The 26,487-nt window shown below is 40.0% G+C and overlaps 1 protein-coding gene across 7 annotated transcripts in view; it reads right to left on the reverse strand.

The window, feature by feature from the left end:
* Positions 1-1,748: 1,748 nt before the first annotated feature.
* The window catches only part of DLC1 (DLC1 Rho GTPase activating protein), a 213,829-nt gene continuing 189,090 nt past the window's right edge, over positions 1,749-26,487 (reverse strand). For all 7 annotated transcript variants that reach the window (XM_021533628.3, XM_021533541.3, XM_021533884.3 and 4 more), the window contains 12 exons: positions 23,885-23,966; positions 16,967-17,030; positions 12,795-14,224; positions 11,506-11,682; positions 9,427-9,586; positions 8,989-9,187; positions 6,841-7,054; positions 6,322-6,436; positions 5,266-5,487; positions 4,604-4,821; positions 4,262-4,435; positions 1,749-3,712 (listed from right to left, as the gene is read on the reverse strand). In XM_021533628.3, the coding sequence (XP_021389303.1) occupies positions 3,592-3,712; positions 4,262-4,435; positions 4,604-4,821; positions 5,266-5,487; positions 6,322-6,436; positions 6,841-7,054; positions 8,989-9,187; positions 9,427-9,586; positions 11,506-11,682; positions 12,795-14,224; positions 16,967-17,030; positions 23,885-23,966 (3,176 nt within the window). In that variant the 3' untranslated portion in view covers positions 1,749-3,591. The remainder of the gene's footprint in view (positions 3,713-4,261; positions 4,436-4,603; positions 4,822-5,265; positions 5,488-6,321; positions 6,437-6,840; positions 7,055-8,988; positions 9,188-9,426; positions 9,587-11,505; positions 11,683-12,794; positions 14,225-16,966; positions 17,031-23,884; positions 23,967-26,487) is intronic.

The raw sequence follows: 26,487 nt of genomic DNA on the forward strand, positions 1-26,487 counted from the left end.
GATGCTGTTTTCATATTAACTTTCTCCTGGCACAGCCTACTGTGGATACCAGGTCCTGTACTTTTCAAGGTCTTGTACCAGACTGCAGAAGTACCTCTGTGCATCATTTCAGTCTCCCTTTCCCAGACTGTCCATTTGCATTAGTGACATTCTGGCCTTTAAGGTGAAGGCTATTGATTATTTACAGCTTCATAATATCTAATTGTGGAGTGAATTACTTGAGGAATGACAGTGAGACATGGCTTCTTCTGTCTGAATTTGTCAGAAAGAAGTACTGAAATCTAGCATTACCAAAGCACAGGGCAGACTGGACCTGTGTTACACCAGAGATGTGATGTACACAGTTATTCATAGCAGCACCTGGACAGAATGGAACAGGGGTCCAGCCTGCTCTTTCTCTGTGGCAATTACTGCTTAAAGCAGAATGTCCCCAGAGGAGCCAGTGCTGCCCTGAGTGACAGCTGACAAAAAAACCCACAGCCTTGGAAGATTGAATTCTGTTGTTCTGCAACATGGACATCTGCAAATGAAGGTACCAAGAACACAAACATTCAGGAGGCTGGGACTACTTAGAAGATTCAAAATTAACTCATATTGCAGAAATGTTCGGGAAGATGCTAATTTGAAAGTAAACTAAATGCATTTTAAACAAAATGCAGTGTAAATCCTTAAGTTGCCAGGAGTGTCATGAGTTTGTGTGCTTAAAGATCCAAACAAAATCATTACAGAAAAAAAATTAGCTCTAACCCTGCTTGTTCCAAGGGCCCAAAACTGTGCACAAATCTATTCGGCATTTTTCTTTTTTTAATGTTTAGTTGTTTAAGTATTGACTTGGGAAAGAAAAAGGTTCTGTAACAGCCAAAGTAATGACAGTCCTTTATCAGAAAGCTTCTCTAAAACCCTTTGGTGTGTGAGAACTAATACCATAGCAATAAGAGGTTTGCTTTTGGCAGACTCTGAAGCAGCATCTCTCAGTGCTCCCTGGGGAATGAAGTGGGAAGTGATAACGATCAGGACTTTGGGATGCTCAGGTAGAGAAAGAATAGGATGATGGTAACTGAAAGGCAGCAGGTCTTCTCATAGCTGCTGTATCAGACAAACCTCACAAATCAAAACCCTCCTTCAGATGCCCAAATTATATTTCTGTTGGCTAAGACTTTAACAACTTTGAAAAGTTGCTTGAATTAACAGCTGTCTTTGGCTTGGTTTTTCACCTTAGTCAGTTGCTTGTATATCTTCCTGGCCTCCTCTTTGGCTTCATTTTATTGCTATGTGTGCTTTAACTTTCTCCAATTACTTTTACACTTGCATTTTTTGAAGCAAACCTATGACTCCACAACTCATCATGTCCTCATTCTCTCTTTAGAGAATAGGAAAGCAATGAATCATTCTCCAGCATTGCATTCTGCTGCTTTCCACCCTGTTAAATTCAAGCATACCTTTCTACAAGACCACAGCAAACCAGAGGTTTCTTCTCACTATTATAAAAGAATGAAGCAATTGAGTAGGGAATGTTTCTGTCCAGCTATTTGTCATTGTGATGTCCTGTCTTCCAAAAACTTTGAAGAAAGAAAGGAAAGGTTGGTACCTGCCTTTAGCAATAGTACACATATCAGCCTGGGAGGAGGGCAAGGGTGGCTCTGCTCTTGGCAGAGTAGGTGAAGAACCAGAAGTAAGAAAAACACCTCCCCCTCTTGGTATGAGAGTGGAAGGAAGAATGTAAAATAATATAAAACTCATTATGAATATCCAATTTTAAACATTTAATAGTGCACTTATTGAGTATATTCTGTACAGACATCTATAGCAAGTTAAACATTTTCCTTTCTCTCGCATAGATCATACTCATGTAAAGCACATTTACAATAGAAAACATAATTGAGGTACAAAAACCCAAAAAGAATATCTGAGGTATAAATACAGGTATATTTTAAATAATCTTTATCATGCTTAATCTATGTTTGACAGTACACTGTGGGCAAGTATACATGTTTACAATAGAATGGTATGTACAACATACAATTTTACAAATTCAAAAGTGTTTTATGTAGAAGAATATACAAGATTTTCCTACTCATGAGGAACATTGTTACAGGAAGTACTACATTATTTGCCATTTATAAAAAAAATCTTCATCAAAAAAGCTTAAAATAATACTGACAATGGTAAAAAAGTCTCAGTCAAGATTCCATCTTGCAACTCATTCATACCCTAGCCACAAAATACATTTATCACTTAATACTGCACCTTGAAAGCAAATCTTTACCTTTACAGTAAAACCTACAGAAAGGCATCTTTCCAGAGGACCTCAGGACTTCCTACAGTTCATGTAAGTTGATTCTCAAGAAGGGGAGAATATCCCAAAGGGGTTTAAAACACAACAAAACCAAAGACAAAACTGCACCCTCCTTTCTGCCTCCAAATATAACCTTCCAAACTGCTCACATACAGGTTCTGTTCATGTTAACATGCAGCTTTTAGAAAAACAGGCAAAGCGGGGGTGAGTAAGAGAAAGAGTTTGTGTGACTCTCCCTAGCCAAGTCACCCCAGCTGCTACTGCAGGAGTCCTGCCACCTCCTGGCACCACAACTCCAGTGTTGACTTTTTTCCTATTGAGCCATTAGAATACAATAAAATATATAAAGTTCATTAAAACACCTATAGATAACACAGGTAGGAGTAAAAGCAATGGACATTTTTGTTTTTTAACAACTGATGTTATTGGCTCTCCTCACCATTGCAGACATTTCATTTCTAAGCTGCTATGTTGCTCAAAAGTGTATTTACTTAGCATTTGCTATAGAATTGCTCATCACTCCTAAAAGATCATCTGGATAAGGAGTGGACAGTAGCTGAAGCAAGCCTCTTGTAACATCTGCTTAGGGTTTTCAACAAGTTTATAGCTGAGCAAGACAGAACTAGCACATTCGAAGGATGGCTACTCCTGGTCCACAGGGGAGTCCCATTCTAGGTTGAACTGTATCCAGCATACTAAAATCCATTCTGGCTGCCTATCAGTGTACCAGACACATTTCAAATTCAACTTCTTCTATCCTTTCAACCATTAACACACTCATTCACACTTTAATCTCTGTGCAAACCTTTCTCTGCTTATCTCAGTGAGAACACATTGAAGAGTACCAACTATTCCAGTGGATACACCAGTCCCTCAATGCACTACAAATAAAATGACATGAGTATGTACATAAAGCTAAGTATTTCACATGGGAATGATGAGCCTTCACCATATTTTATAATATATTTTGCATTTAAAGAAATTTGCTTCTCAGAAGCAATTCAAACCATCTAATAGTATTTTTTTTTTTTTTTAGATTTTTATCTTTTGCACAGTTCTCCTATGTTTTCCAGTCGAGGCCTACTATAGACCTTACACAGACAGGAAGCAGCTTTAAAGTGTATGGTATGGCCACAGTCCTATAGAAATGCTCACAGTCAAGTTCTCACGCTGTCATCCCTTCATGACATGACTGGCAGGTGGAACCCAGGGCCGGTCTGCAGCGTGCACGTCTCAGTTTTGGGTAATGTCTATATTGCTGAGGTGGGGAGCACATGGCTGTTCCTCTTCAGTAGTCACCTGGATTTTACTTCCTTGCTCTCAGGACTCTGCTGACTGAAAGAGTCTCGTATCTTAACAACTTCTGATGCACACAAGTGTCCAAAAGACTTGGTGTACCAGTCTGGCATGTGGCCCCTGTTGCATGGAAGAAAAAGGTATGATGAAGAAGGTACGAGTGACTTTGTATGCATTTTCTTAGTCACAATCTAATCTGTATCTAGTTGGTTAAATGCCTGGCTAGGAAATCTCCTTACTGCTTACTGCACAACTCAGCCCTAGTAGATTTGCTCAAAAACAAGTTTGCTGCAGTAAGGAAAAGTTATGGAAAGTTTTGTGACAACCTGGTTCTCTTTACTAGCTTAGTATTAAAATTAATATGTCCTTGCATCCAATATGACTGTTAGAGGAAAGGTTATACCAATATATATACCAATATATATTGGTATAACCTTTATATATATACCAGTAGTGGTAGTGGAACACATATTGGAGGCTTCTAATGCAACAAACTACTGGTGCCAGATGTGCACTGAAGCCAGCTTCCTGTGACATCTCAGAGACCTGTGTGCTTGCCTTTGGGAAGGATGTACTACTGGCCAAGCTAAAGTCTAAGTTTTCCACTGACCACACTGAAACTATACAAGAGAAGTTACCACCTCCAAAGGACAGAATGGAATTTCCTACCTTAAATCAATTCTGCACATATAGGTGAGTTTTGATTTTCCTGACCCGCAGGGCTCAATCAGATACCTCGACAGGAGCACATTGACTCTAACACCTGCCACAGGAGCCCGGTCGTGGTCCACTGAGGTTGCAAGAAGCACACAGGCTCCTTTGGGGAAGTTTGTCCTCCATGTCCTAAGAAAAAAGAAGAAAACCAAAAATCTTTTATTTGACAAATAGTAAGTCAAGCATCTAAGAAGAATTCAAATTAGGCACAAGTAGATGTTTACCAATACAGCTGATATGATAAAGAAATAATCAAGGTTGCCATATGTGTAGGATATAAACATATGAAAATCTTACCTTAAGACTACGAAGTCCCTGGCTGGGTGAGGTGCCATGCTGTTCTGGACATACTGGTATATATCTGTCTGGCTATCCAAAGGCTCAATTACTTTGGACTCTATAAGATCTTCATCCCAAAGATGCTGCTCTTTAAGTAAACGATTTAAAACCTCCTCTGGTGTAGCTGAGATTTCAATGGTAGTTTTCCATAATCGGAGTGGGGGACCTTCACATACCTGGGGAAAAGTAGCAGAGTCCTTAATTTTACTCTTCCTTACACTTTCTTTTTCAAGTTCATTTTTTTCAGAATCTTATTGAAACACTTCTCCATCTGGTAGTTCTGAGCTGTACAGGATCAGAGATGAGAAATTTCTTTCTTACTGCCTGCATAGTGACTCAGCTTGTTAAGGCTTTGCATGTGTGAGTGAAGGCGTGTAAATTCAATACCGTGAACATTCCTGTTTATCCTCTGGATAAACAGAAGAACACAAATCAGTGTATGCTGGGAAACTACTGCTGAAAGACATGGTGCTTCTATATGGTGTGCAACTGCATCACGAGATCAAGGGTTTTTTCTATTATCTGTCTGCAAAGTAAAATGTGTACTGAACCTTCTGTAATATCCTACGTCACAAGAGAGCTAAACCCCAGAGCTGTGGTGTGAGTGGCAGGGTGCATACCTTCTTGTACGCCAGCTCTGCTTGCTCTGATGTGGAGCAGCTGACCCAGCCTTTAAACTTCTCCTTCATCTCCTTGAGCAAGTCATCCACGCAGTCCTGGAGGTAGCAGTGGTAGTCAGAGGGCTCAGTGTTGCTGCTGCTGCCCCGGAGCTCCTCCAGGCTGAGGGGACGCAGGTCCTGCTCCGTGTACGAGTTCCGACCCCTGCTCATTTCTTCCGGTATCTGAGAGGTGACAAGGGTGAAATCATCCTCTTGCAGCTCTCTCCCCAGATCACTGCATTAGTCTAGCAGCTCAATAGCCACAAGGACACATGTATGTTAGTTTTGTAAGTGATGGGATGTGTATGTGTCAGGTTAAGCACTCAATATGAAGAAATGCCAAAATTAAGTTTTTAACTCTGATTTAACTCAAATTAGTTTCTCAAATTTATCCTGCAAACTGAAGAAAGAAAGGAACATTGTCAGCTGCAAGAAAAGAGACAGGCACATCTTCAGTTGAGTGCTCTAAAAAGATTTGATGACAGTGAGGAAAACCAGGACTTGACTTGTTGGCTTCTCCATAACAGGCCCTAGAGGGAGCATGCTTTAGTTCCTACAGATCCCTCAACCTTTGCTTTGACAGTGTTACATTCCAGGATGCTTTTGTGGCCTGTCTTGCTAACTCCTGGGAATTTAAGTACAAAATGAGCACTGAAATTCCTGGAAATAGCTTCTTGCTTTGTAGTTAGAGCTGAGGTTCATAGAGCCTCATGGCTGCACAATAAAAATTTTAAAATGTATTCCAAATGAAGCTTGGATGCAACAAAAATGTGCCAAACCCCACAACTGCCTCCTGACTTGAGAGCACCAGTGCCAACAAAACAACTCTCTTCCCTTCTGGCACCACTTGCAATTAATGTATGCACAGAGATCAGGATGAAAAGGCTTTTAAAAAGCTATTTATCATGTGTTAAACTTCATTAAAATACAGAGACATTCCTAGCTTTTCAGTATACAGCAGATCTAAGACATCTTAATCAATATTCCAGCCATCAGTTTTGTAAACAGATGTTTTACCTGAAAGAGTTTCTTGCATTCAGCAATCATATGAGCTAGCCCTTGGGTTGCAGCCAGATTTTCATTTAAGTCCTTTTGATCGGGTTTGCCCAGGCTTGGTTTCCTTTGCATCACCCTTCACAGGGGAAAAGAGCACACACATACACAAAAATCCTGTTATTTGTTGCAGAGCAAGAGATGTTTGGGAAGAAAACAGTAGGATTCACACATCTGCTAGTGATATAGAGGAGTGCTGCCTGGTACCAAATATTGGCATGGTGTTGCAAACTTCTCTTGCTACTCTTTCTAAGCCTTTTCTTTGGAAACTCCTTCCCCACCCACACTTTTTTCCTTCTTATGAGCTTGTTTGCATTTTAACAAATCTCCAACAAAAGGTAAGAGATCCCATAACTGTTCTACAGCTGGTGCTCTCTGAGGGGATCACAACTGGCAGGATCAATCCCAGACTGCGCCGGTTGCACATCGCTGCCAGCTGTGCTACGGGACCAGCAGCAGAGAGCTCTGCTCCCAAAAACCTACCTTGGGGAAGAATTCTCTCTTTTGAGAGTGTTCAAGTGGAAGAGGGAAGGTGCTAAGCAGACAGCCAGGTTTGTTGGTGTCATCTGGTTTTCCTTCACTGCAGCTGTGACATCACTCAGGAAATAGAGAAGAATCTGGAGGACCTCCCTGTTCTCATCAGGTAAAAGCATAATGGCAGCCTTGATAGCCTGGAGACGCTGATCCTTTGGCACATCTGCATAATATTAATAATTCTCTCATCAGCCCATTGATTTTCCACACACACAGCATGAATACATCCCAAAGTAAACTCCAGCTTCAAATATTTGACTCGAGTTTGAAGTGATTTCCTTCAGGATGCATACCATTCGTAGGAAATGTGAAGGAATGTTTTTTAACCCACTGGTTTAACTACCCTCAGCTATTTCCTGCGTCACAAGAATTGCAAGCAAGAAGCTGTACCTAGGCCAGAGTTAATTTTAGATTTAGCTTCAACAGCTACATGCTCCTGCAGATGCACTAAAAGGACAGAAGCCTGGATTCAGGTAGGGAATGAGCAAACATAGTCCAGCCAATTTAGAAGTTCATTGGCTTGCAAAGAAATTTAAAACAACATGAATGCATTTTAGAATAGGTAAATGAAATAATTTAGCTAGCAAACCTTTTCAACAGTGATATCATAAAATATCCAGAAAGTGCTTTACCAAACAGAGAGGGTTACTTTATTAAGCAGATCATTCAAAGTCATGCGGTGGAAAAAGAAAGTCCGTGCTGTGAAGCCCCATACCATTAAACAGCTCCTTGGTTACAAGGAAAAACAAACAGCCATTGGAAAGATTTGATGTGTCTTTATATAAAGCTTTTTCCTCCAAAGTTGAAAGGAACAAAAAATGAAATAACCCAGACCAGATCTGCTTCTTATAAAGTGATTTCCAATAAGCCATCTCTAAAGACATCAGAGTCTGAGTCCTCGAGCATTTATATCATCATTAGCAGCCTACTGCCCTCACTGCATGTCTCATAATACACATGGTGCTACCCAGATACTTAATTGGTATTTGCTTTGGGCTTCAGCAACTTTGTAAGGCTAGCAAGTCAGTTTAAAAAGCAGTTTTAAGCAAAAATCCACTGTTTTCCACACTCTTCTCTCAATCAGTTCAAAGCGCATTCAAGCCATGTGCATTCCAGTGTGCAGCCTGCTGCATAGCACCCAAGCAAAGGGAAAGTTTTCCCTTTGCAGGGAAGCAAAATTTACAGCTGTTTTAAGGCTCTTTGCTTTACACAGAGATAATACTTCCCAACCACCTCTGGGGATTCCTCAGACCTACCACCTGCAAAAGGAAAGGAACAGAAAATCTGCAGTGCACTGTCAAAACTTTTTTTGGCTCTAAACCCATAGAGCTGCTGTTTAATCTGCATGGAATTGGAGAGTCTGATTAATTCTCTCCATAAACCTGTTTGGGAATCCAAACACACACAAAAAAATGCTTGCACTGAAAAAATGGTCTGTACAGTATTTTAAATCATCATCTCCACCTCTGGAGCTCTGGTGGAAATTCCTGTAACCTTTTTGTATTTATTTCTTTTCACAAGCATTGAAAAACTCTTTTTTTTTTTTTTTTTTTTTAATGTGATTTATTCTGAAAATATTATGGTACTTATTTGCAAAGTAGCTACAAGTCAGTAAAAGAAAATCTTACCACTTAGAGGTTGTTTTTAAACAGCTGAGGTGAAGGGTAGCAGAAAATTAACTATAGGAAAGTAAAAATTTTCGGTAGCTTTGCCAATCCCCTTAAAAGCCCCGAACCCTGTTCATGTAGTGTTTGCTCTGCTTCTCTACTTAACCACATGAGATGTGGCTTATTTTCAAACCATAATATCAAGTATGCTCAAAGAAGAGAAAAAAATTTAGAGCAGGTGATGAAGGATTTATATTTTCTCCTGAATTAGAGAGAAAGGGAAAATCAAAAGATCTTGTACTATAAATTTTTAGAAAACTACAATACAAAAAATCCACTCATTAGAGGCAGCCTGAACTGTAATAGTTGCTGGAGAAAGGCAAAGACCAACATAAGAAACACCCGTAGTGCCCAGAGCAGCAGTGTTACAAAGTTCCACCCTTGCTACACAAAAGACCATTTGTTATCTGCTGCAGAATCTCACACTTACACTGGTATATCTGTAAGAAGGTCTCGGAGAGTTTGTTGGTCATGAGAGGCTCAGGGAGATCACGGAAGAATTGCTTTAACATGTCTGCTACATCATAGGCAGACTGGCCTTCGTAGTTGACACTGTCTGTGGAACTCTCATTCATCTGACGCAAAGCCTGAATTCTTGATTTGACTCCAGATTTCCTAAACAGTCCAACCTAAATACATGTGTAAAAGTAAATACATTTATGAGGAATCTAGAAAATCTAAAATGTAAGCATGCTCTTTAGCTTCTTAAATATGGGCTCTAATTTTGTGGAAAGCTTTCCACACACTAATTATCTATTTTGTCCTGTTTTAAGTCTTTTTCCAACCTGACCCAGGAACAATAAAAACTCATGGAAAGCTGGGCTTTGGCTGGTGCATGCATGTGGAGCAAGAGAATAACAAAACACACCTGATCCAGACAGTGGTTGCGGAGGTAGCGCATGGCTTGCTGAATGCTCTGGGGAAGAGGCTGCCCCGTGCGCTGCACGTTCACTTGCAGTGGCACTCCAAACACATTTCGGTCTTTATAATCTGGCACCTTTATTCTTTTCATAAACTTTGGTACTGCCCTATTTAAGCAAAGGGAATGACACATTGAATTAAACCTCTGTTTATTTATCTCCTGTATTTCCACTAATTTGGAAAGTAAGTGAAAGTAAGTGACATGCTTTTAGTGATATGAACAATAGTGACAGTATAAATTAGTTAATCCACTCTGGGCTGGAAAGGGTGAGAGGAAAGAAAACAAGAGTTTCTCTAAGAGAAAGGCTTGACATTTGGGCAGTATGCTGACTCTAAGTATTAATGTGGTGCTACTCCATCAATATTAGGAGGACGAAAGCTACAGGGTAAAACTGCAGGGGCCAGATTGAATTGCAAAAGAGTCAAAATAAATCTTGCGGTCAGTGACCCCTTATAACACTGCTTCTTTAGGTTTTAGGAAAGATGGGCATTTGAACAATGAGCTTTTGTATGTCAACTACTTGTTCTGCAAAGTCCTCAAACTGGGTCCACCACCCACCAGTGTGCAGAACAGCAGGAAACTGATGTAATACATTTGAGTTTGTCAGCTAAAAACTTCAGCTCTATAAACAACCCCTTTGAAGGACCCCCCTCCTTGTCAGCCAGTGACTTTTGTTGCCCCCACCTCCCACTCCAGTTTCATTGAGAGGCCTTTCCATCTGCTTATGACTCCAAGGAAAAAGTTACTAAACACAAAAGAATGATTTACCCCTGTGTCCCCCAGAGTATTGGTTTTATAAAGAAGAAAAAAAAGGCACTAAAATGTGAAAATATTGAGGTCATTTTCCTAAACAGGGAGGAAAGCTAAGGTCCAGTGTAACAACTAATAGGACACAGTAGCAATGAAAACAGGGAGACATTTAACATTTCAACTATAAAAACAGTGCATTGGATTTACAGCTGACTAATCTGTTACACAGAAAAACAGAACCAATTTGTATTGCCATATAGTTAAGTTTAGGGATTATTGATACATGTATGAATAATACTTGCTTTGTCAAAAAACATGCCAATGGAATGTGAAAAAACACATTGCGATCTCCACTGAGAATCTGAAGCATGCAGGGATAACTGGTCAATACTTATTTCTGTCTTTCAGAACAAACAACTTCTGTATTTAGAAAGACTGACATAATAACAGCCTTTGAACAGGAGGTACTTTGATGCCGAAGCTAAATACTCTCTATGACTCCTGGGGAAGGGAGGAGGCTGGCCTGTGGTAGGGACAAGAAAAATTTTATTTGCGTCCTTTGCATCCTGAAGGTTACAAAGGCTGTAGTGCAGATACTATAATAAAAGAGCTTTCTATTTCATTCTTCTGACAAAAAATATTCAACTGGGTTACAAACACCTGGCCACAGCAGAAATTGCTGCCTACAAAAAAATGCCACGGTTCTCTCAACCTTTCTACTTCTCTCCATGTCTTTTGCTAATGGATTTATAGTGCCTTAGAAAGGGAAAACAGAATTTTGGCTATTACTACTAGATACTAGTAGTAAGAGAAATTTACACTATTCAATTACATCATTATGGAAAGGAAATAATGCAAATATTTAAGAATAACTGAAAAAAAGAGAGCCTATAAAGATTGGTTACCATTTCTGCCACTGCTTGCTAACTGCCTCAATAAACAAGTGGTCCTTCTTTTGCTATAGATACTTCTTCCTCTTCTGAACATCCTCCTCTTCTGAAAGCTGGTCTGTACTTCATCGCTTTGGTTCCCTCACATGTCCCCATAAACACATCTCTGATGCCTAACAGGATTACACTTACGTAAAGGGTTAGTGATTTTAGCCCCATCTTAGGAAACCACAAATCATTGTCAGCACAGGCTGGAGGAAGAAGTGCAAATATGGAAAAAGAGGGATTGGATGGATGCATTACATCTTTCCAAACATTGCCTGGGACAAGCACAACTGTCGTGCTTGCATAGTTGGGTTCTCTATACACAGCACTGTATCCTTACCAGCTGAAACCATGCTTGTTGGAAGGTGTGTACTTTTCCAGGAGCGCAGTCAGCTTCAGGAGAGAGTACTTCTGCAGCAGGTTCATCTGTGCCACGGACTGGCAGTTGATCTGCAGTGATGCCGAGCTGAGGCTGGGCCGGTGGGAACTCTGGAAGCTGTGCCACCTTAGCTTGTGCCTGTGGAGAAGTTGGGAGGCAGAGAAAGGGCAGGTTACTGAAATGTCTCTGCAAGGTCTCTGCAAGACATGTGCAGGAATTAATGCAAATGTACTGCTGAGATCCCTGTCCTTGGCAGCTGCATTCTGCTGAGATTTCACAGGCATCAGCCAGCGGCATCTCTGCCTCACCTGGCGTGATGCAGCATGGGCAGCGGCTTCACATGAGAATGTGCACTCTGAGTTGGCCCACAGCTCAGTGCTAGCTACACAACCATGCCCTAGCAGATATCCTACAAGGGCTCCAACCCCTTTCTCCCAAAGTCCTTTCAGTATTAGGGCAGTAGGAATAAAAAATATCCATTAAGAAAAAATGGCATGAATTTTCAAGTCATATCAAATAGGAACTCTGTGCTTCTGAAAGTCCCATTAAGTTTATACAAGCAGCTGTAGATGACTAAATTATTTGCATCACTTTTAAAGGAAAACTGGAAACAAAGCTAGAAAAGTTAAAATCCTTGCTCTGCTCACACTACAAAATACAGCCATGGTAAAACTCCCAGCAGAATCTGGAGGCCACTGGAACTCCCCTAGATTCCACTGTGCTACAGTGATCAAGAGAAAGCAATCCAGTCTCATTTTCTCTACAGATTTAGTGCCCTAGCATGCTATTAGAAACAGCCTGCTACTGAAAAATGCAATTTTTTGAAACAGTCTAAAAGTCCAGGCTTTTACTACATACTGACACAAACCAGAACATACTTACTTACTCTTGGTTCTCCTAGCCAACTTAAAAAGTGATTAATCCTACTTGAAGGCCTTCCCCTCCCAATGCACCATTTCAGTTTGAAGAATTATTGTGCCCCAAAACTGTGTTAACATTGGTTTTTCAATGACAACTCAGGCTGAACATACAAACATACAGCTATGAACTGTAGGAACCACAGAGTCTTGCCCAAATATTTCTCCTGTCCATAATGGTTTTGGGAAACAATGGAACAGCATATGTGTGCTTGAACAGCCACAGCTTCTACTGCGCCTGCCTTAACTAAATGTGGTGCAGCTACTATAGAGCTGCTCGGGTTGGAGGGGACATCCCCAGGCTACCCCAAGTCCTATTGCTTGTGATCTCACCTGCTTGAACGTGTCAGCGATGCACCAACCCCAGAGTCTCTCCTGTCCTGGATCCCTGTGGGCTCTTCCGTTTCATTCAGTGAATTCCCTGTACTGTCAAGGTCACTTGGTGTTCTTCGATCATTGTCTACATCAAGGTGAATCTGCTTTGGAGAAGAAGGACATGGGGAGATGGAGTCGAGTGCTGAGTCAGAATCCCCTTCATCTGAGAACTTCTCTGACCACTGGTTCACTATTCTCTGCATCCCTTTGACATGGTATAGGATGTCATCTAGTTCTGGGAATATGTCTTCATTTTCGAGGTCTGCCAGGTCGCTTGTACTGGAATACAGGATTGAGCCTGGCACATTGTCGTAAATACTCAGGCGGCTGCTCATTGAACTGGAGGAGTTGCGTCTTTTTCCCATGCCTAGCTCTTTGGAGCTGTCACCACTGTTCTCTCTCTGAAGGGTGAGGTGGCCATGTCCATGGAAACTCCCTGTCCTCCAGTTCACAGAGGTGTTGCCTTCTGTAGGGGAGAAGTTGCCATTGGAGAGCGCTTTGGGAAAAGTGCCGGGCTTATGATCCTCAGGGATAAAAAACACGGTGTCTTCCGCAAAGCTGCCCCGGTTCTTGAAGTTCTGCTCCATCACATCGCTGAACGTTGACTGATTGAAGGGGTCAAAGCCTTCCAGGTACATGCCCACCCTTTTGTTGTAGGCACTGAGGCTGCGTGTTCGTGTGACAGGACTGGGCGTGCTGACAGCACTGCTCGTCTCAGACTGACTGCTGCTGCTGCTGGTCTGGGTGGAATTGGAGACACTCCTCTTTCGTACCATAGGGAAGTTGATGTGATTGCCATTGAGGGTGGAAATCTCCACGCAGTTAAGTTGTTTCAGTTTATCCTCATCCATGCCCTCCTGCAGGATTGGCCCGCTAATAATGAGGCCAAGCTTTGAAGGAGCTTTGCTCTTGCCATGGTGAGAGCTCTTGATTTTAAGACTCTCCATTCTCTTGAGCAGGCTCTTTGTTTTGGACTTGGCATTCTTCTCATTGGCTTTTGTGTTGAAGCTGAAGCTATTCAGTTCCCTGGGCGAGGGCAGGCTGCTGAATGAGTCATCGTTGGCGACAAAATTGCTGGATGAACAGACGCTCACTACCGAGTTTGTCCTGGTGGTAGACGCCTCACTCTGCAGGGTTGGTTGGTGGCTGCTGGTGCTGCTGATGCTCAGAATAGAAGCCACCTCCTGGCGTTCGCTGAGGTCTGTGAGCACACTCTCCCGGCTTGCTGCGTTTGTCAGGTGAGGAGGAGCTTCTGGGGATGGGATATTCAAGTCCAGTTTTGGAGGGAAGACATCAAACTCTTCAAGCCTCGACCACCTCTTGCTGTCCCTCTGAAAAGTCCATTTGCCACTTATTGCACAAGGTTCATCTTCATCTGAATCTTCACTCTACAAAGAAGAACCCTGAAAGTAATGCTTGCAAACTGCTCAAACAGCAAAGGCAATTGCATTTAAATACAATGTCCACTAAACTGCTTTAAGCATGACCTTGCCCTCACTGAATTTAAAGTGAAAACAGTCTTACTTCAGGGAGAGGAAGATTAGGCCATAAAGCCTGTCACGGGAAAAGATAACATGGTACAGGCAATATATTTTAATTGTTTTTAAATGCAAAAGATATAGCGTTCATAAAAAGAAACAAACAATACAATCTACTTTAAATTGTTCTATTTTAAAAACCCTAGTATCCATAGACTTAATTAATTGGTCACAGTGGATAGCCCCTCACATCAGTGGAAATTCCTGGCATGCATAACATTTTAAACTGGAGTCAGTCAGGGGTTGGGGTCCCTCTGGACTTTCTCCAAAGCTACACTTTGTTGATAGTGGCTATATGTTTATACTCCTCTTTGCAATTATGAGATGTTTCTCATACATTCTGAATTTTAGTGGCTTAATTCCTTACCCATTTGGGAACTCTGTGACTAATGAGACAACAAAAGAAGCTCCTGCACTCATAGAGTGTGATGGCTTCAGGCTCTTACCTGGTCCACTCTTCCTCCCACAGGCTAGCAGCTAACATTTTAAGAATGTTCTGTGAATTCTCTACTTCAGTCTAGCTTCAGGCAAACTTTAACACTCACAGATAGTGAGAGGCAAGAGCTCACTGACAGTGTAGCACGTAAGTAACTTGTAAATAACATGTTTGATGTATGAGTAATGCTTAGAGTACAATTACACATACATCAATTACGCCTACAATCTTTTCATCTAAAAACTGAAAGGGAATGATCCTGACATAGTTGGTCTTCCAAATATACGGAAAGCTTCACGTTGTAGGAATAAAACCAATGAAGTTATTTTCATATGACACCATGAAACCACAAAATAATCTTTGGTGTTTAGAGTAAGAAACACTAATTGCCACCCAGCTCCATGAATTTAACTTCATTTGTTTAAGTTGCTTTAATTTAAAAACAAACACATATGCATGCCCCCAAACTGTAACTATTTGTGTGCTAAGACTACAAACATTTATTCTTTGAAAAACAAGTAAATTATTCATATTTCAAGTAATTTATGAATGCATAGTTCAGATCCTGATTATCTCCTACTTTTACTTTTTTCTTTTTATAGGACATTTCATCAGCTCAGGAAAATAAGCGAAATACTGTATTTATTTCTTATGACTAAATACACATGTGACACAGAGCGAGCATAGTTTTCTTTGCCTCCTCACTCCTGCAGACTACTTTTGTCCATGATTCAGGTGAAAACCCAAGAATTCTGACTTGCTTATTAAAGTTTTCAGCAGGAAAAAAGTAATCTGAAACTGCCAGTGGATAATAATGATGGTTTAGGGGTGAATGAGATGGATTGGAAGAAAAAAAGGAGAAGTAACATAATTTTAATTTGCAAAGAGGTTAGTGGAAACATAAAGAAACATGTTTCTGTCAGCAGAATTCTTCTCTACTATTAAAAAGCTTTAAAAGCTAAGTATTGATTTTATTGACATAAATAATGAAAGGGAATAGGCTCCAAGTCCATCTTCAAGAACATGGGTGGTGAATGAAATGCAGGAAGAACTGAAACAAAAAGTAATATCCAGACTCTGGAAGATCTGAGGTTTGGACCTGAGGTCAGATCTGGTCTGACCTCTAATACCAACACTGTTAACAAGCTTCAGGAAAAAAAGATGAGAAATCTTCTGGTGGTCATAAATGACAATCCAGCTGTCTACCCCTACTTTTAAGGAGTTTCTATATATGCTGCCTCAGTGTGTTATCTTCTGGAGCTTGGATGCTCTTTCCAACATACCTCAAACAGATAGGGAAAGAGGGGATTAATTCCTGGTAAACAACCTCAGAGCATTTGTATGCATTCTTGTTAGGGGTAGGGCAGCATTGTATTGCCTTAACTCAGTCATCTTTATCTGCAGTTGTCATATCCCAGGGGATGGTATCAATTACTGATCCCTCCTAGGACACACACATAGTTTTAAGACAGCTATTGAGTGGTACCTTATTAGCAAGTTGGTACTATCTTACTGAAATTACAGTAGATGCTTTCTTATTTCTTACCCTGCTCCACAGGAATCCTGAAGATTCAGGGAATACTTTTAATTCCTGCTGAGTTCCCTGGAAACATGCAAACTTTTTGAAAAGATAGCTGTTGTATTCTGAAAATATATTGGAAAGGAACCAATGTGCTTAATGCTTTCCTTTGCAGGCCAAGCACAGTCTAACTGATAGTGTCTACATCATAATAAAATAATACAACTCTAACGTGATGGCAGAGAACCAAAACCGAAGATGATGTACAAGATGGTGGTCTAACATTAAAGTCAGGTCAAAGTCACTCAAGCCTACTTTGTAAAATCCTGCCTGAGTGCAGGCAATAGGCATCAACAACAACCTCACTGGCAGAGAATTCCAGTGCCTTTCACACTGGAAGCAGCATCCCAGGGAAAAGTTTTCTAGACAACCTTTATCCACTGCCAAGCCTTGCACTTTTCACTCAGTGAAAACACAAAAATAAATGTAAGCAGATTTTTTCCTTTTTTGCTGTGTCCTTGCCAGGTTCTACTCAGGTGTAATCCTAAACTAAAGCTATAGAATCTGCTAGATGTGGGGTTTTTTTTTGAGTTTTATTAATACATAGTGCTGTAACAGAAGAATTAAATGAACTTACCCTTTTCCTGTGGGGACTAATTTCTAGCTTCATCACTGCACATTTGTTTAAAGTATTTAAGCGCCTGCAAAGAGCAAAGGAAACCATATTAAAAGAATACAGCAGTGTTTTGACATAGGCTATTCCAGTTCAAAGCTTTTGTGAAGGCTGTCCCCAAACTGCTCTGCATACAAATAGCCAAAAGCAGAGTTACAATTAGAGCCCTAATTTACTTAACTATTAACCCATTACATTTGGCTGTTCTCTAACTTCAGAGGGAGAGATGGATGACTACTTGTCACAATTACCTGAACCAAAGTAAAGAGAAGTTAATGAAACTTGGACTAAATTGAGAAGTACATCACATCCTACAAATTGTAATCATTACATTTGTTCTAAATAGCAGACATCTGAACCCCAAAATACTCAACCTTGATAGGCTAAAACTATCAGAAAAGTTTTCCAGTTTGACACTGTAAATATGTGACTATATTAAAAAAAGTATGCTGTTTTAAAATTGTACTTTATCAGCTGAAACTTCCCAGATGAAAACTTATTTGCCACTTACTAGATGCCTATTTTGCTTTTGAATAATTATTCTTTTCAATACTGTCCTGGGACAAGACCATTTGCCAGTTAAAAAAAAAAAAAAAAACAGAACACAGACCCAATTTCTGCTTCCTAACCTGAAAGTTTCTTTCATATATAAAAATATTTTTATGAAGGACTAAAAGGGAACCAAAAATAAATTGCTGCAGCAGCAATAGCTAAGCAGCCTCTTCATAAAATGTGTCAGCAGTCTGGATACATATACTGAAGTACTCTATCAATACATATGAACATTCCTCTATTCCTCAGTAAACTAATCTGGTCACCTGGTAGGTATCCCTAAAACAACCAAAAAATTATCTTTCTTCTTCTCTCTTCCCCAGTCACTCATTGTGTAGGACTGAACACAAGCAACTTAAAACACAGCAAAACTCAAGTGCTATTTGTGACACAGCTCCAAGGCAGGTTAGGCTCAGCTAAGTGCAGGCTGCCATGGTCTCCTGCCCTTCTCCATGTCCTTGCCTTCCCAGGAACTGTTCCAAGAACATGGTTCAACTAAAATTTGTACTGGTAAGGTGTGATTAGAGAACTGCCTGTGCTACGGAAAGGCAAAAGGAAGAAACAGGCTGGGTACAATACAGAAGGCAGAAAAACTGAAGCAGAAGCTTTCATGGAATGATAGTTTAGTCCTGTGTCATGAGGCTGTACTGTGGGTTTGATGAACAGACTAACTGAGCTGAAAACCAATTTTTCAATACTTCTTGGAGTTGAATTTCCCTGGGGTCAGTACCCTGAGCTGCATGAAGAGTAGTGTGTGCAAGGAGGAGGCACAGTCATAGGGCTGCCCCTTTAATTAAACTGGACCCCAGCCCAAATTCAACAGAAGCAAAGCTGAGCTTTAAAAAGCCTTTATTTATTATTATTCCAAAGGAAGTTGTGTAATTTTCACATACAAATTCATCCGAGTGAAGTGCAAAGACCCTTTTTTAGTTTTGAAAAACTAAAAAAGAAAAGAAATGCTGACATGCCCTATTGCTTCAAATGAATTTTCTCAGATTCATTAAACTTGTACTTGGATGTAGAAAATGTGTGCACAGGGAGAATTACTAGTTTCTTCTCTTTTCCCTTGCCTTTTATGCACGGGATTGGCTGCAGATGGTATTTACACAGGGCTTGATCCCGAAGCCATCAAAGAAAATGGGAAAGCTGCTACTGATGCTTTCGCTGCAGGTCATGAAGCAAAAAAGAAAAGACATTTTGATCTATAATTAGACCCAGCCACAACACAGCAGAGAAGAAGAGAAACAGGAAGAATTGCCATGGGTCAAATAGCAGGGCAGTGGCAGGTTAAAAAAGTTATCCAGATCTCTCTTTTTTATCCAGATTTCATCTTTGCTCTGAATCTGGAAGGCAAAAGGCTCAGTCCTGCAAGCTGCAGCTGGTGGGTACATGCACAAGTCTGGTGATTTCAGAGGAATTGTATTTATGGTGTGGGAGAAGGGTGAATGTCCCATCTACATGCTAGACACAAAACTGTTTGGTTTTTTTTCAAGAGGCCACACAAGTATCTGAAAGCTGCCTCCTTCTCTGCTATAAACACATTCTCCTCTCAAAGTCCTGGACCTCAACACCAGGAAATATTAAACCGGTTTTAGTTCTATATTGTGTAATAATTTACAAATTTCACAGTGTTGCAACCTTTGACTTATGCAGAGAGAAGTTACTGCTGAATCCCTGGATCAGGCTTTATCTAGCTCCAGCCTGTCTGACCACTAATAAAGACAATCTCTGATTTCACAAAGATTACATCCCCAGACTTCTCTCCTGCTCAACTAAAACCCCTGAAATAGGTGGAAAAGGGTAAAGTAAAGACCTTTATTTTCAGAGGGTATTTAAAAAAAATATTCTCCTGGCACACACCTCACAAAAATTAGTACAAGGCAAGATAAGGTAACCCCTAATGAGTGAGGTTAAATTCAATAGCAGTGAGGCAAATAAAGTCTCTGTTACATATTTCACAGGGATGCATCTCAAAACCAGTTTCCCTTTTAAAATCTAAATGCTCTGCTGCTATTGCATCAGGTCTGCAACTTCCATTACATACATCACACATCCTGCTTCAACTTCTGCTCAAATTCTGGAGTGCCAAGGTCCTTGAACTACACACCACTGAAAATACAGTACAATATGCAAAACTGCCTTCCAAACACATTAGTGTGTCTTAAAATCTAAGTTTACAGCTTGGTTTTTCAGGATGAAATTTATCTATACAACTGTCACTAACCTTCACATATGCTTTGTAGCCTCTAAGCACATACTCATTTTCTACAGATCTTCTCATCTAATTGATGCTAGCTAACAAATGACAATTTTCTCTTCTGGGTCTGAACCTTCTCCTTTGTTAACTCCACTCCCAATGAAGTGGATAAATTCACTTATCATTTTCTTACTGACAGTCAGCAGACCTGCCTCATTCTTTAGGATTGTCTTATTCTGCCCAAACCTGTCTCAGTAACACCTTCCTGAAGACGAGATGGGAGACAGAGGGACGGGGCAGGATTGCTGCAGACAGCAGTTACAGCCACTTTCACCGCCTGGCTGTCTCAGTCTCAATTCTGACTATGCCTCCTACCCTGGCCACTCTCTACATGTCTGTCTGGATGACAAGATAATATTCTTTCCCATCATTTAGAGAAACATCTTTGAGTCAGCTCTCTCTATACATCTTCACATCCAGACGTTATCTCACTCCCATGGAGCAGTCTATCTCCAAGATGTCCCTTTTCTTCACTCTCCATGGACTCTTACCTTGGTTCTCATCCTCTTTCAACCCAGCTCTGCAAACCCCTTCCTCCTGAGGGTGACCAAGGCAGCAGGACCTGCCTCTCCATCCCAGACCCCAAGTCAGCCCATATCAGCCCTGAGTGGCCGTTACACAGCCTGAACCTGTTGCATTCAAATCATGGGGCACTGGAGCTTCTCTCAGAAATGATGCAGATGGGGCATTTTAATTAGTCCTCTCAGAAATGGCCAAACTAGTTTAGCCTGAACTTCTTTTAAGAGAGGCAGCCTGAACACTCATTATGAAAAACTGCAGTGTGAACAGCTAACTTCTAAATTAAAATGTGGGTTTATGACATGAAGTCTTTTTTAAACTAGGTACTAGTCAGTTCTATGTTAAGTATAACACCACGTAATTAATTATGTTCTCATTAACAGAAGTTCTTACCCCATGCACCCAAATAAAGTAGTAGCAATGCAGAATACTGGATTTATGCATTTTAAATTATGATTTTGAATTTGAGGAACTGTGTGTTCTAGCTTTAAAGTTTAAAATATTTTCTTGATGTAGTTAAATTCATAGTTCTGCTTATAGAGCAAAGTCCAGCTCCATTATACTTGTAACTAGCTGTCATACAAAGGCCTTCTTGTCTCAGTGGACAGCCTCTACTTTGGCTCGGGGGTTTGTCTGCATGTTCTTCTGCGAAGGAAGTCAGCTCTCCACAGACCAAATGCTATATACAGTGAATACATTACAACCAATTTCTTGGATGAGAAGTCCTGATGATAAAAGATTTAAGAAACCCCTTGCATATATAGTGAAACAGATTCCTAGCCGTGCATGAGGAGATTTAAAAGGATTTCCATCATGGCTTGCTATGTATTTTGTACTTAGCAACAACCTCTAGGATAAACATGTTTCAGTACTTAGTTTCATCAGCACATGATGCATCCAGTTATCCACTGGAGATAAATTCCCAGTCATTAATCTACATAAGGTTTTTTGAAACCAAGGCCAGCAGTGGTTTGCACAGTCACTAAAGAAAGCATCCAAGAAAATTAAAATACGGTCATCACTCTTGTATTTTTAACGTTTCATGGTAAGATCACTAAATGACATTTCTTAAATTCTTTCTTAATATGGCACACTTACTGAGTGCCATTTGCTGTCTCTGTAGTTCAAGTTTCAACTCACTTTTCACTTGAAAACTTTCCTTAAAAAACATACTGGGGTGGGTTAAAGTTAACCGAATTTTCCCATTTAAATTAATAAGATTATTAAATAATAATTAGCAATACTGTTCAGACATAAGCTATCATTTGAAATGCTTCAAACTTAAAACAGAAATCCCTGCCACTGTGATTTCTACAGTCTTTTATTTTAAAACAATTCTTTCACATACAGTTATCAGAACAAGGTAATTAGAATTTCTGGGAAACACTGGCTGTTACAGAGAAAAGCAGATTCTCAGGACAGACCTCTTACTATTTTGCTACCATCCACTGTGTACAATGTTCACTTAGCTCTGTACTGAAAGTGCAAATAACTCCTAAAGTATTCTGATTTTCAGTCAAGAAACAGCCATAGACTTACAGTTGTGAAACTGTTCAAAGCCTTTACTGAGTAAACCCTTTACTGTTTACACACCGACTGTGGCATGAGTCAAAATAAACCCGGACTGCAGGCAGAAAGGCAGCATTCCAAACTGTGCTTCTCCACCGTTTTTAATGAGCTTTGCAAAATTAAACACGGAGATGTGAAAAAAAAATTGAAAGGTGGAAATGTTGTTATAATGTACTACTTTTGGCTAACACACACAATAAAAGGTCAAATTCAGACATCTCAGATGGTGAACTGAATTACTTCAATTTTGTTTTGAGGTGGGATCTGAATGATTCTGGACATACTTCAGTGTCAGTTTTAAAGTTATTTTGTAAAATATAACTCTTATGTATAAGCCACAGGCTTCAGAATGATACAGTTCAACCTTTAAAATCTTTGTCTCACAGAGATATGGGCAACATGTTGCCATTTTAATCAGTGAGAAGCAATCCACTATGTTTTTTCCCCTGAGTAATTAATTAATCCCAGGTTAAAAATATTCTTGGAGGAGAGCACCAAAAGCAAAATATGCTAGCCTGACTGTATTTTGTTTTCCTGGTGAGGGAAGACCATGCTTCTGGAATCAGCATTTATTTGCATTGCTGTACTTTCTGTTCAATGACTTCACAAGTTCCAGAGAACACAAATAAGCAGACCAACACATCATATTTAAATACTGATGGAATAGATGTTCCAATTTGAGTAAGGCCCATCTTGCATGAATTTAACATTAATGTGATTTTTTTCCCTCCTAATGACTGGACAACAAATCTGTTTGCTTAGTTTGAAAATCCTGTAGATATTTCTGAAGAACTTTAAATTCCAGTCCCTATCTTTCCCTACCAAGTATGGCAGTGATGGCATTAGAGCACTATAAACTTAAAGCTGTTCTTAAAAGGGTTTTGTAATTCATTAGAATTACTGACATTTACAGTTGCACACACCATGCATGCAATATCCAAAAGCATTCATTTTGCAGGCAGTTTGGAAAGCTGCCATACTGAAGGACAAAGCCATAAAACTGCATTTATTTATAGGTAAGAGGAGATACGAGATGTTAAAGCTTTTTTTCTTTTGCCATTTAAGATTGTGGACTCTCACTAGAGGAGGTAACTGATGGATGGATTAATGTTAGATGATGTCAGATGGGGCCATTGTGATTGCTTATATAACCAAACTGGTAAGGCTGAGGCTGTAGCTCTGTAAAAAACTCCCTGTCACACACCAGTAAGTCTTGCTCCCTCTTTTTCTCTACTATCCCTTTTCCTCCTTCTTCAGCTGGCTGTGGGATCCTGCCCCATTCTTCACATCTACTGTGAGCTTCATTATGGTTTTTCACTGATTTAATTTACTAACCCAGAAAAGGACTATCAGGACCCTTTCTGTAGGGTGAGCCAGTTGAACTGATTTGTGGAAGGAGCCCATAAACAACAAAGATAAGTTAATGTGAGCATGTAGCTGAGGGCAGACCTGTCTTTGGAATAGTGATAAACTAATAGATTCCCTTATATTATCTCTTTCAGCCTTACCCATGTTACAGGGCGATGCACTGAGGCCAGCATGCGGGTTTGTATATAGAGCACTTTGTTTATACACACAGCATTCTGTTTGTATACACAGCTGCCCACCAAGGTAAGAAAGGAGAGTAATGGAGTGCACCAGCATTGCTTTGCTGATACTACTTCCAAAACCCAGTTCCTGAGTGGGAATTGGTGCTGCAGTTGTATGTGCAGATGGCTATAGCCAGCACAGTTCTGCTTTCACATGCCTAACTTGGGAATTAGGAAAGAAAGCAAACAAAGAGAAATAATAAAAAATATCCCCATGAAAACCCTTTCAAAGATTCCTGCCACTCTCCTCCCAACCTTGATTACTTAACCCAATAAAAGTATTTTAATGAAAACCCCATACTTTTGTGAGCTTTTTTTGTTATGCTTTTCTCAGGTACTTTCTGCTACATAGGAAGGGTTTTGTTTCAAAATGCAGTGTGATTTTTATTCACCTACCTGCATAACGCCTCAATAGCATCTCTGTCCAGAAAGTCATGCTCTCGCTTGACTAGAGCAATGTCAATTGGAAAAAGGAGATCTGCAAGAAAAGAAACAGATCAAAAATTAAAGTGAGACTCATTCCCAGTGATGCGTTATTTCAAACAACCAGCTGCCTGCAGCTGAGCCCATCAAGATGCCAGTGATTGGTGCTTAGGTAAACACATGCTATCACCTCAAATGCCAGAGGTGCTTCCTTTTCATCTACAAATTTTTGACATGCAGCCTTGATAACTGAGAGTTCATACACAGAATAGAGGAAAAATGATTAAAGCAGAGGTGAAACAATAGGAGATGTAAAAAGGCAAATGCAAGGTTCCCTATCAGACATCAGAAATGTAAACTAATAAATTCTAGCTTTAATTAAAATAAATATGCAAGCTCTATGAAAATACTAATATATCACATTGAAGAAAAAAGGCCAGTAAATGCCAAAACTCTGTGAAAAAATGAAAAAAAAACCCTTGACTCTCCTTAGCTGTTATCAAGCTATTTAAGTTTGACATTGTTTCATTAATGAGATATGGCTTGGAACTAAAGCAAGCCAAGCTGTGTGGAGACCATACTACCTCCTTTCCTTAGGAGATTATTTAGGTAAACAACTGGGAGAGTGAGGGGGAGGAAACAATGTTGGCAGAGAGCTGAAAATTTACTACAGCTCTGAAGCAGCAAACACATATATATCATTTACTGTACTCCACAGATTCCTGACTGTCATACAGGTCCTGATCTGGCATTCCTTGCACAGCTAAGACTCCCACCCAAAGCTGCTGGTTCTTCATGGAACACAGAAATACAAGGTCAATCTATGAGCAGTCGCACACACTTTTTCCGATCCAAGGAACTATCTACTAATTTTTAAATTTCTATAGACTGGGAAGAATGAATTGAAATGAGGAAAAGAATTAAGACTGATATTAATATCTAAAAAGGTACTTTCCATACTAACAGAAAATTAACTCTATGAATTTTATGAAATTAATTCATTTTCTGTAACAACAGAAATAAATTCCATGTCCTCATTTTCATAGCATCATAGAATGGTTTGGGTTGGAAGGACCTGAAAGTTCAAACATTTCCAAGCCCCCTGCTATGAACAGGGACACCTTCCAATAGACCAAGGTTCTCTTAGAGCCTTGAACACTTTCAGAGACAGGGTATCCACAGCTTCCACAACTGCCTCAGGGATACAAATTATGACATATTCTGCAAAATGCTAGAAATTCTGTATTTTCTACAGAAAACTGCAGATTTAGCAAAGCAAATGGCAAAGGTTCACTGATTAATCTCCCATATTAAATGTACCCTGCTTGGAAACACACCATACAGGCAACTTCTTAGAACTCTTGTACTATACCTAATTGATTCACAGGTCTCCCCTTCAGTGTTTTAAGTAGAAAGTGCAAGTAAAGAAGGTGAGCACATCTAACCCATATTTTTCAGCAGTGCTGATGTACGTTTTTCCACTGGGAAAGTCGTATCTTTAAATATCCACAAGAGAACGTGTGAGAACTTAAGTGAGAGAGGTGTCTTGAAAGAAGCTGATGGTCTGCATAAGATCCTTTTTTTAATGCTTAATCTATGCTATTGCTGGCTTTGTTCTTGCTGCTGTCAGGGGGACTTGCAAAGGACAATGGTATATTGTTTTTCAGTAAGGACAGCTGTCCCTTCAATGGGTATGACTGGCCTTGCTCTCACTGCTTCTCTCACCTCTGTGGTCCTTTTGATGTTAGGCAGGACAATAGAAACTTAATCTAAGTTTAGAATCTCTAGATAGGGCAATAGTCCTACACAGGTAGGACATGCTTTCTGAATGCAAGTAATTTATTAGGGGATTTTTGTCTCAGCATTATAAGAAACCCATAAGCCCACATATTCAGCTGAGAGTTTTGTCTCAGTTGTAACAAGACTGGAACTACAGTTCCAGCTCCATATCCCAAGAAAATCTTGGCATCTCCATTAGCACAGAAAAAAAAGAAGGAAAGAAAATAAGAAAAAAAAATAAAAGGAAATTTAATTTCTGAACAGGCAAAGAAAAGTTTTGCCAAGTGCAGCTTTTGAAAGTGCTATTATCATCTCATATTGCAAATGCAGCTGCAAATCAAAGCTAAACAAGATCATTTTTCAAGAAGGTCAGCTCAGCATTTGCTGTAATTTTCAGCAGTTATTCACTGTAATAATGAACTTTCTATGCTCGTTCTTACAAGCAGCAGCTGGAGTTTGCTTCATAAAAATGAAGAGGCAGTTAAGAGTGCATAATAGTTTCACTGCAGCGAAAGTAATTTTAAGTGGTGTGGGGGAAAATTCTGAAAAAATAATATAGACATATAAAAAGAATGTCACACTTTTAAACAAACTTCTATAGACTACTCTGCATCAGTATAATAACTGTATACCAAACCTGCAGGTTTCTAGGAGGTGGAGAGGTAATGAAGAAAACAGTTCTCATTGAACAAAACCTCGTAAAAGCAGACACACAATGCATCCCAGAGAACAACAAACGACTGCAGGAGGCAGCCACTCCTCTGAGGAGCAGCTGCACAACAACAGCTTGCATGTTC

This window comes from Lonchura striata, chromosome 4 (assembly GCF_046129695.1).
Source record: "Lonchura striata isolate bLonStr1 chromosome 4, bLonStr1.mat, whole genome shotgun sequence".
Lineage (NCBI taxonomy): Eukaryota > Metazoa > Chordata > Aves > Passeriformes > Estrildidae > Lonchura > Lonchura striata.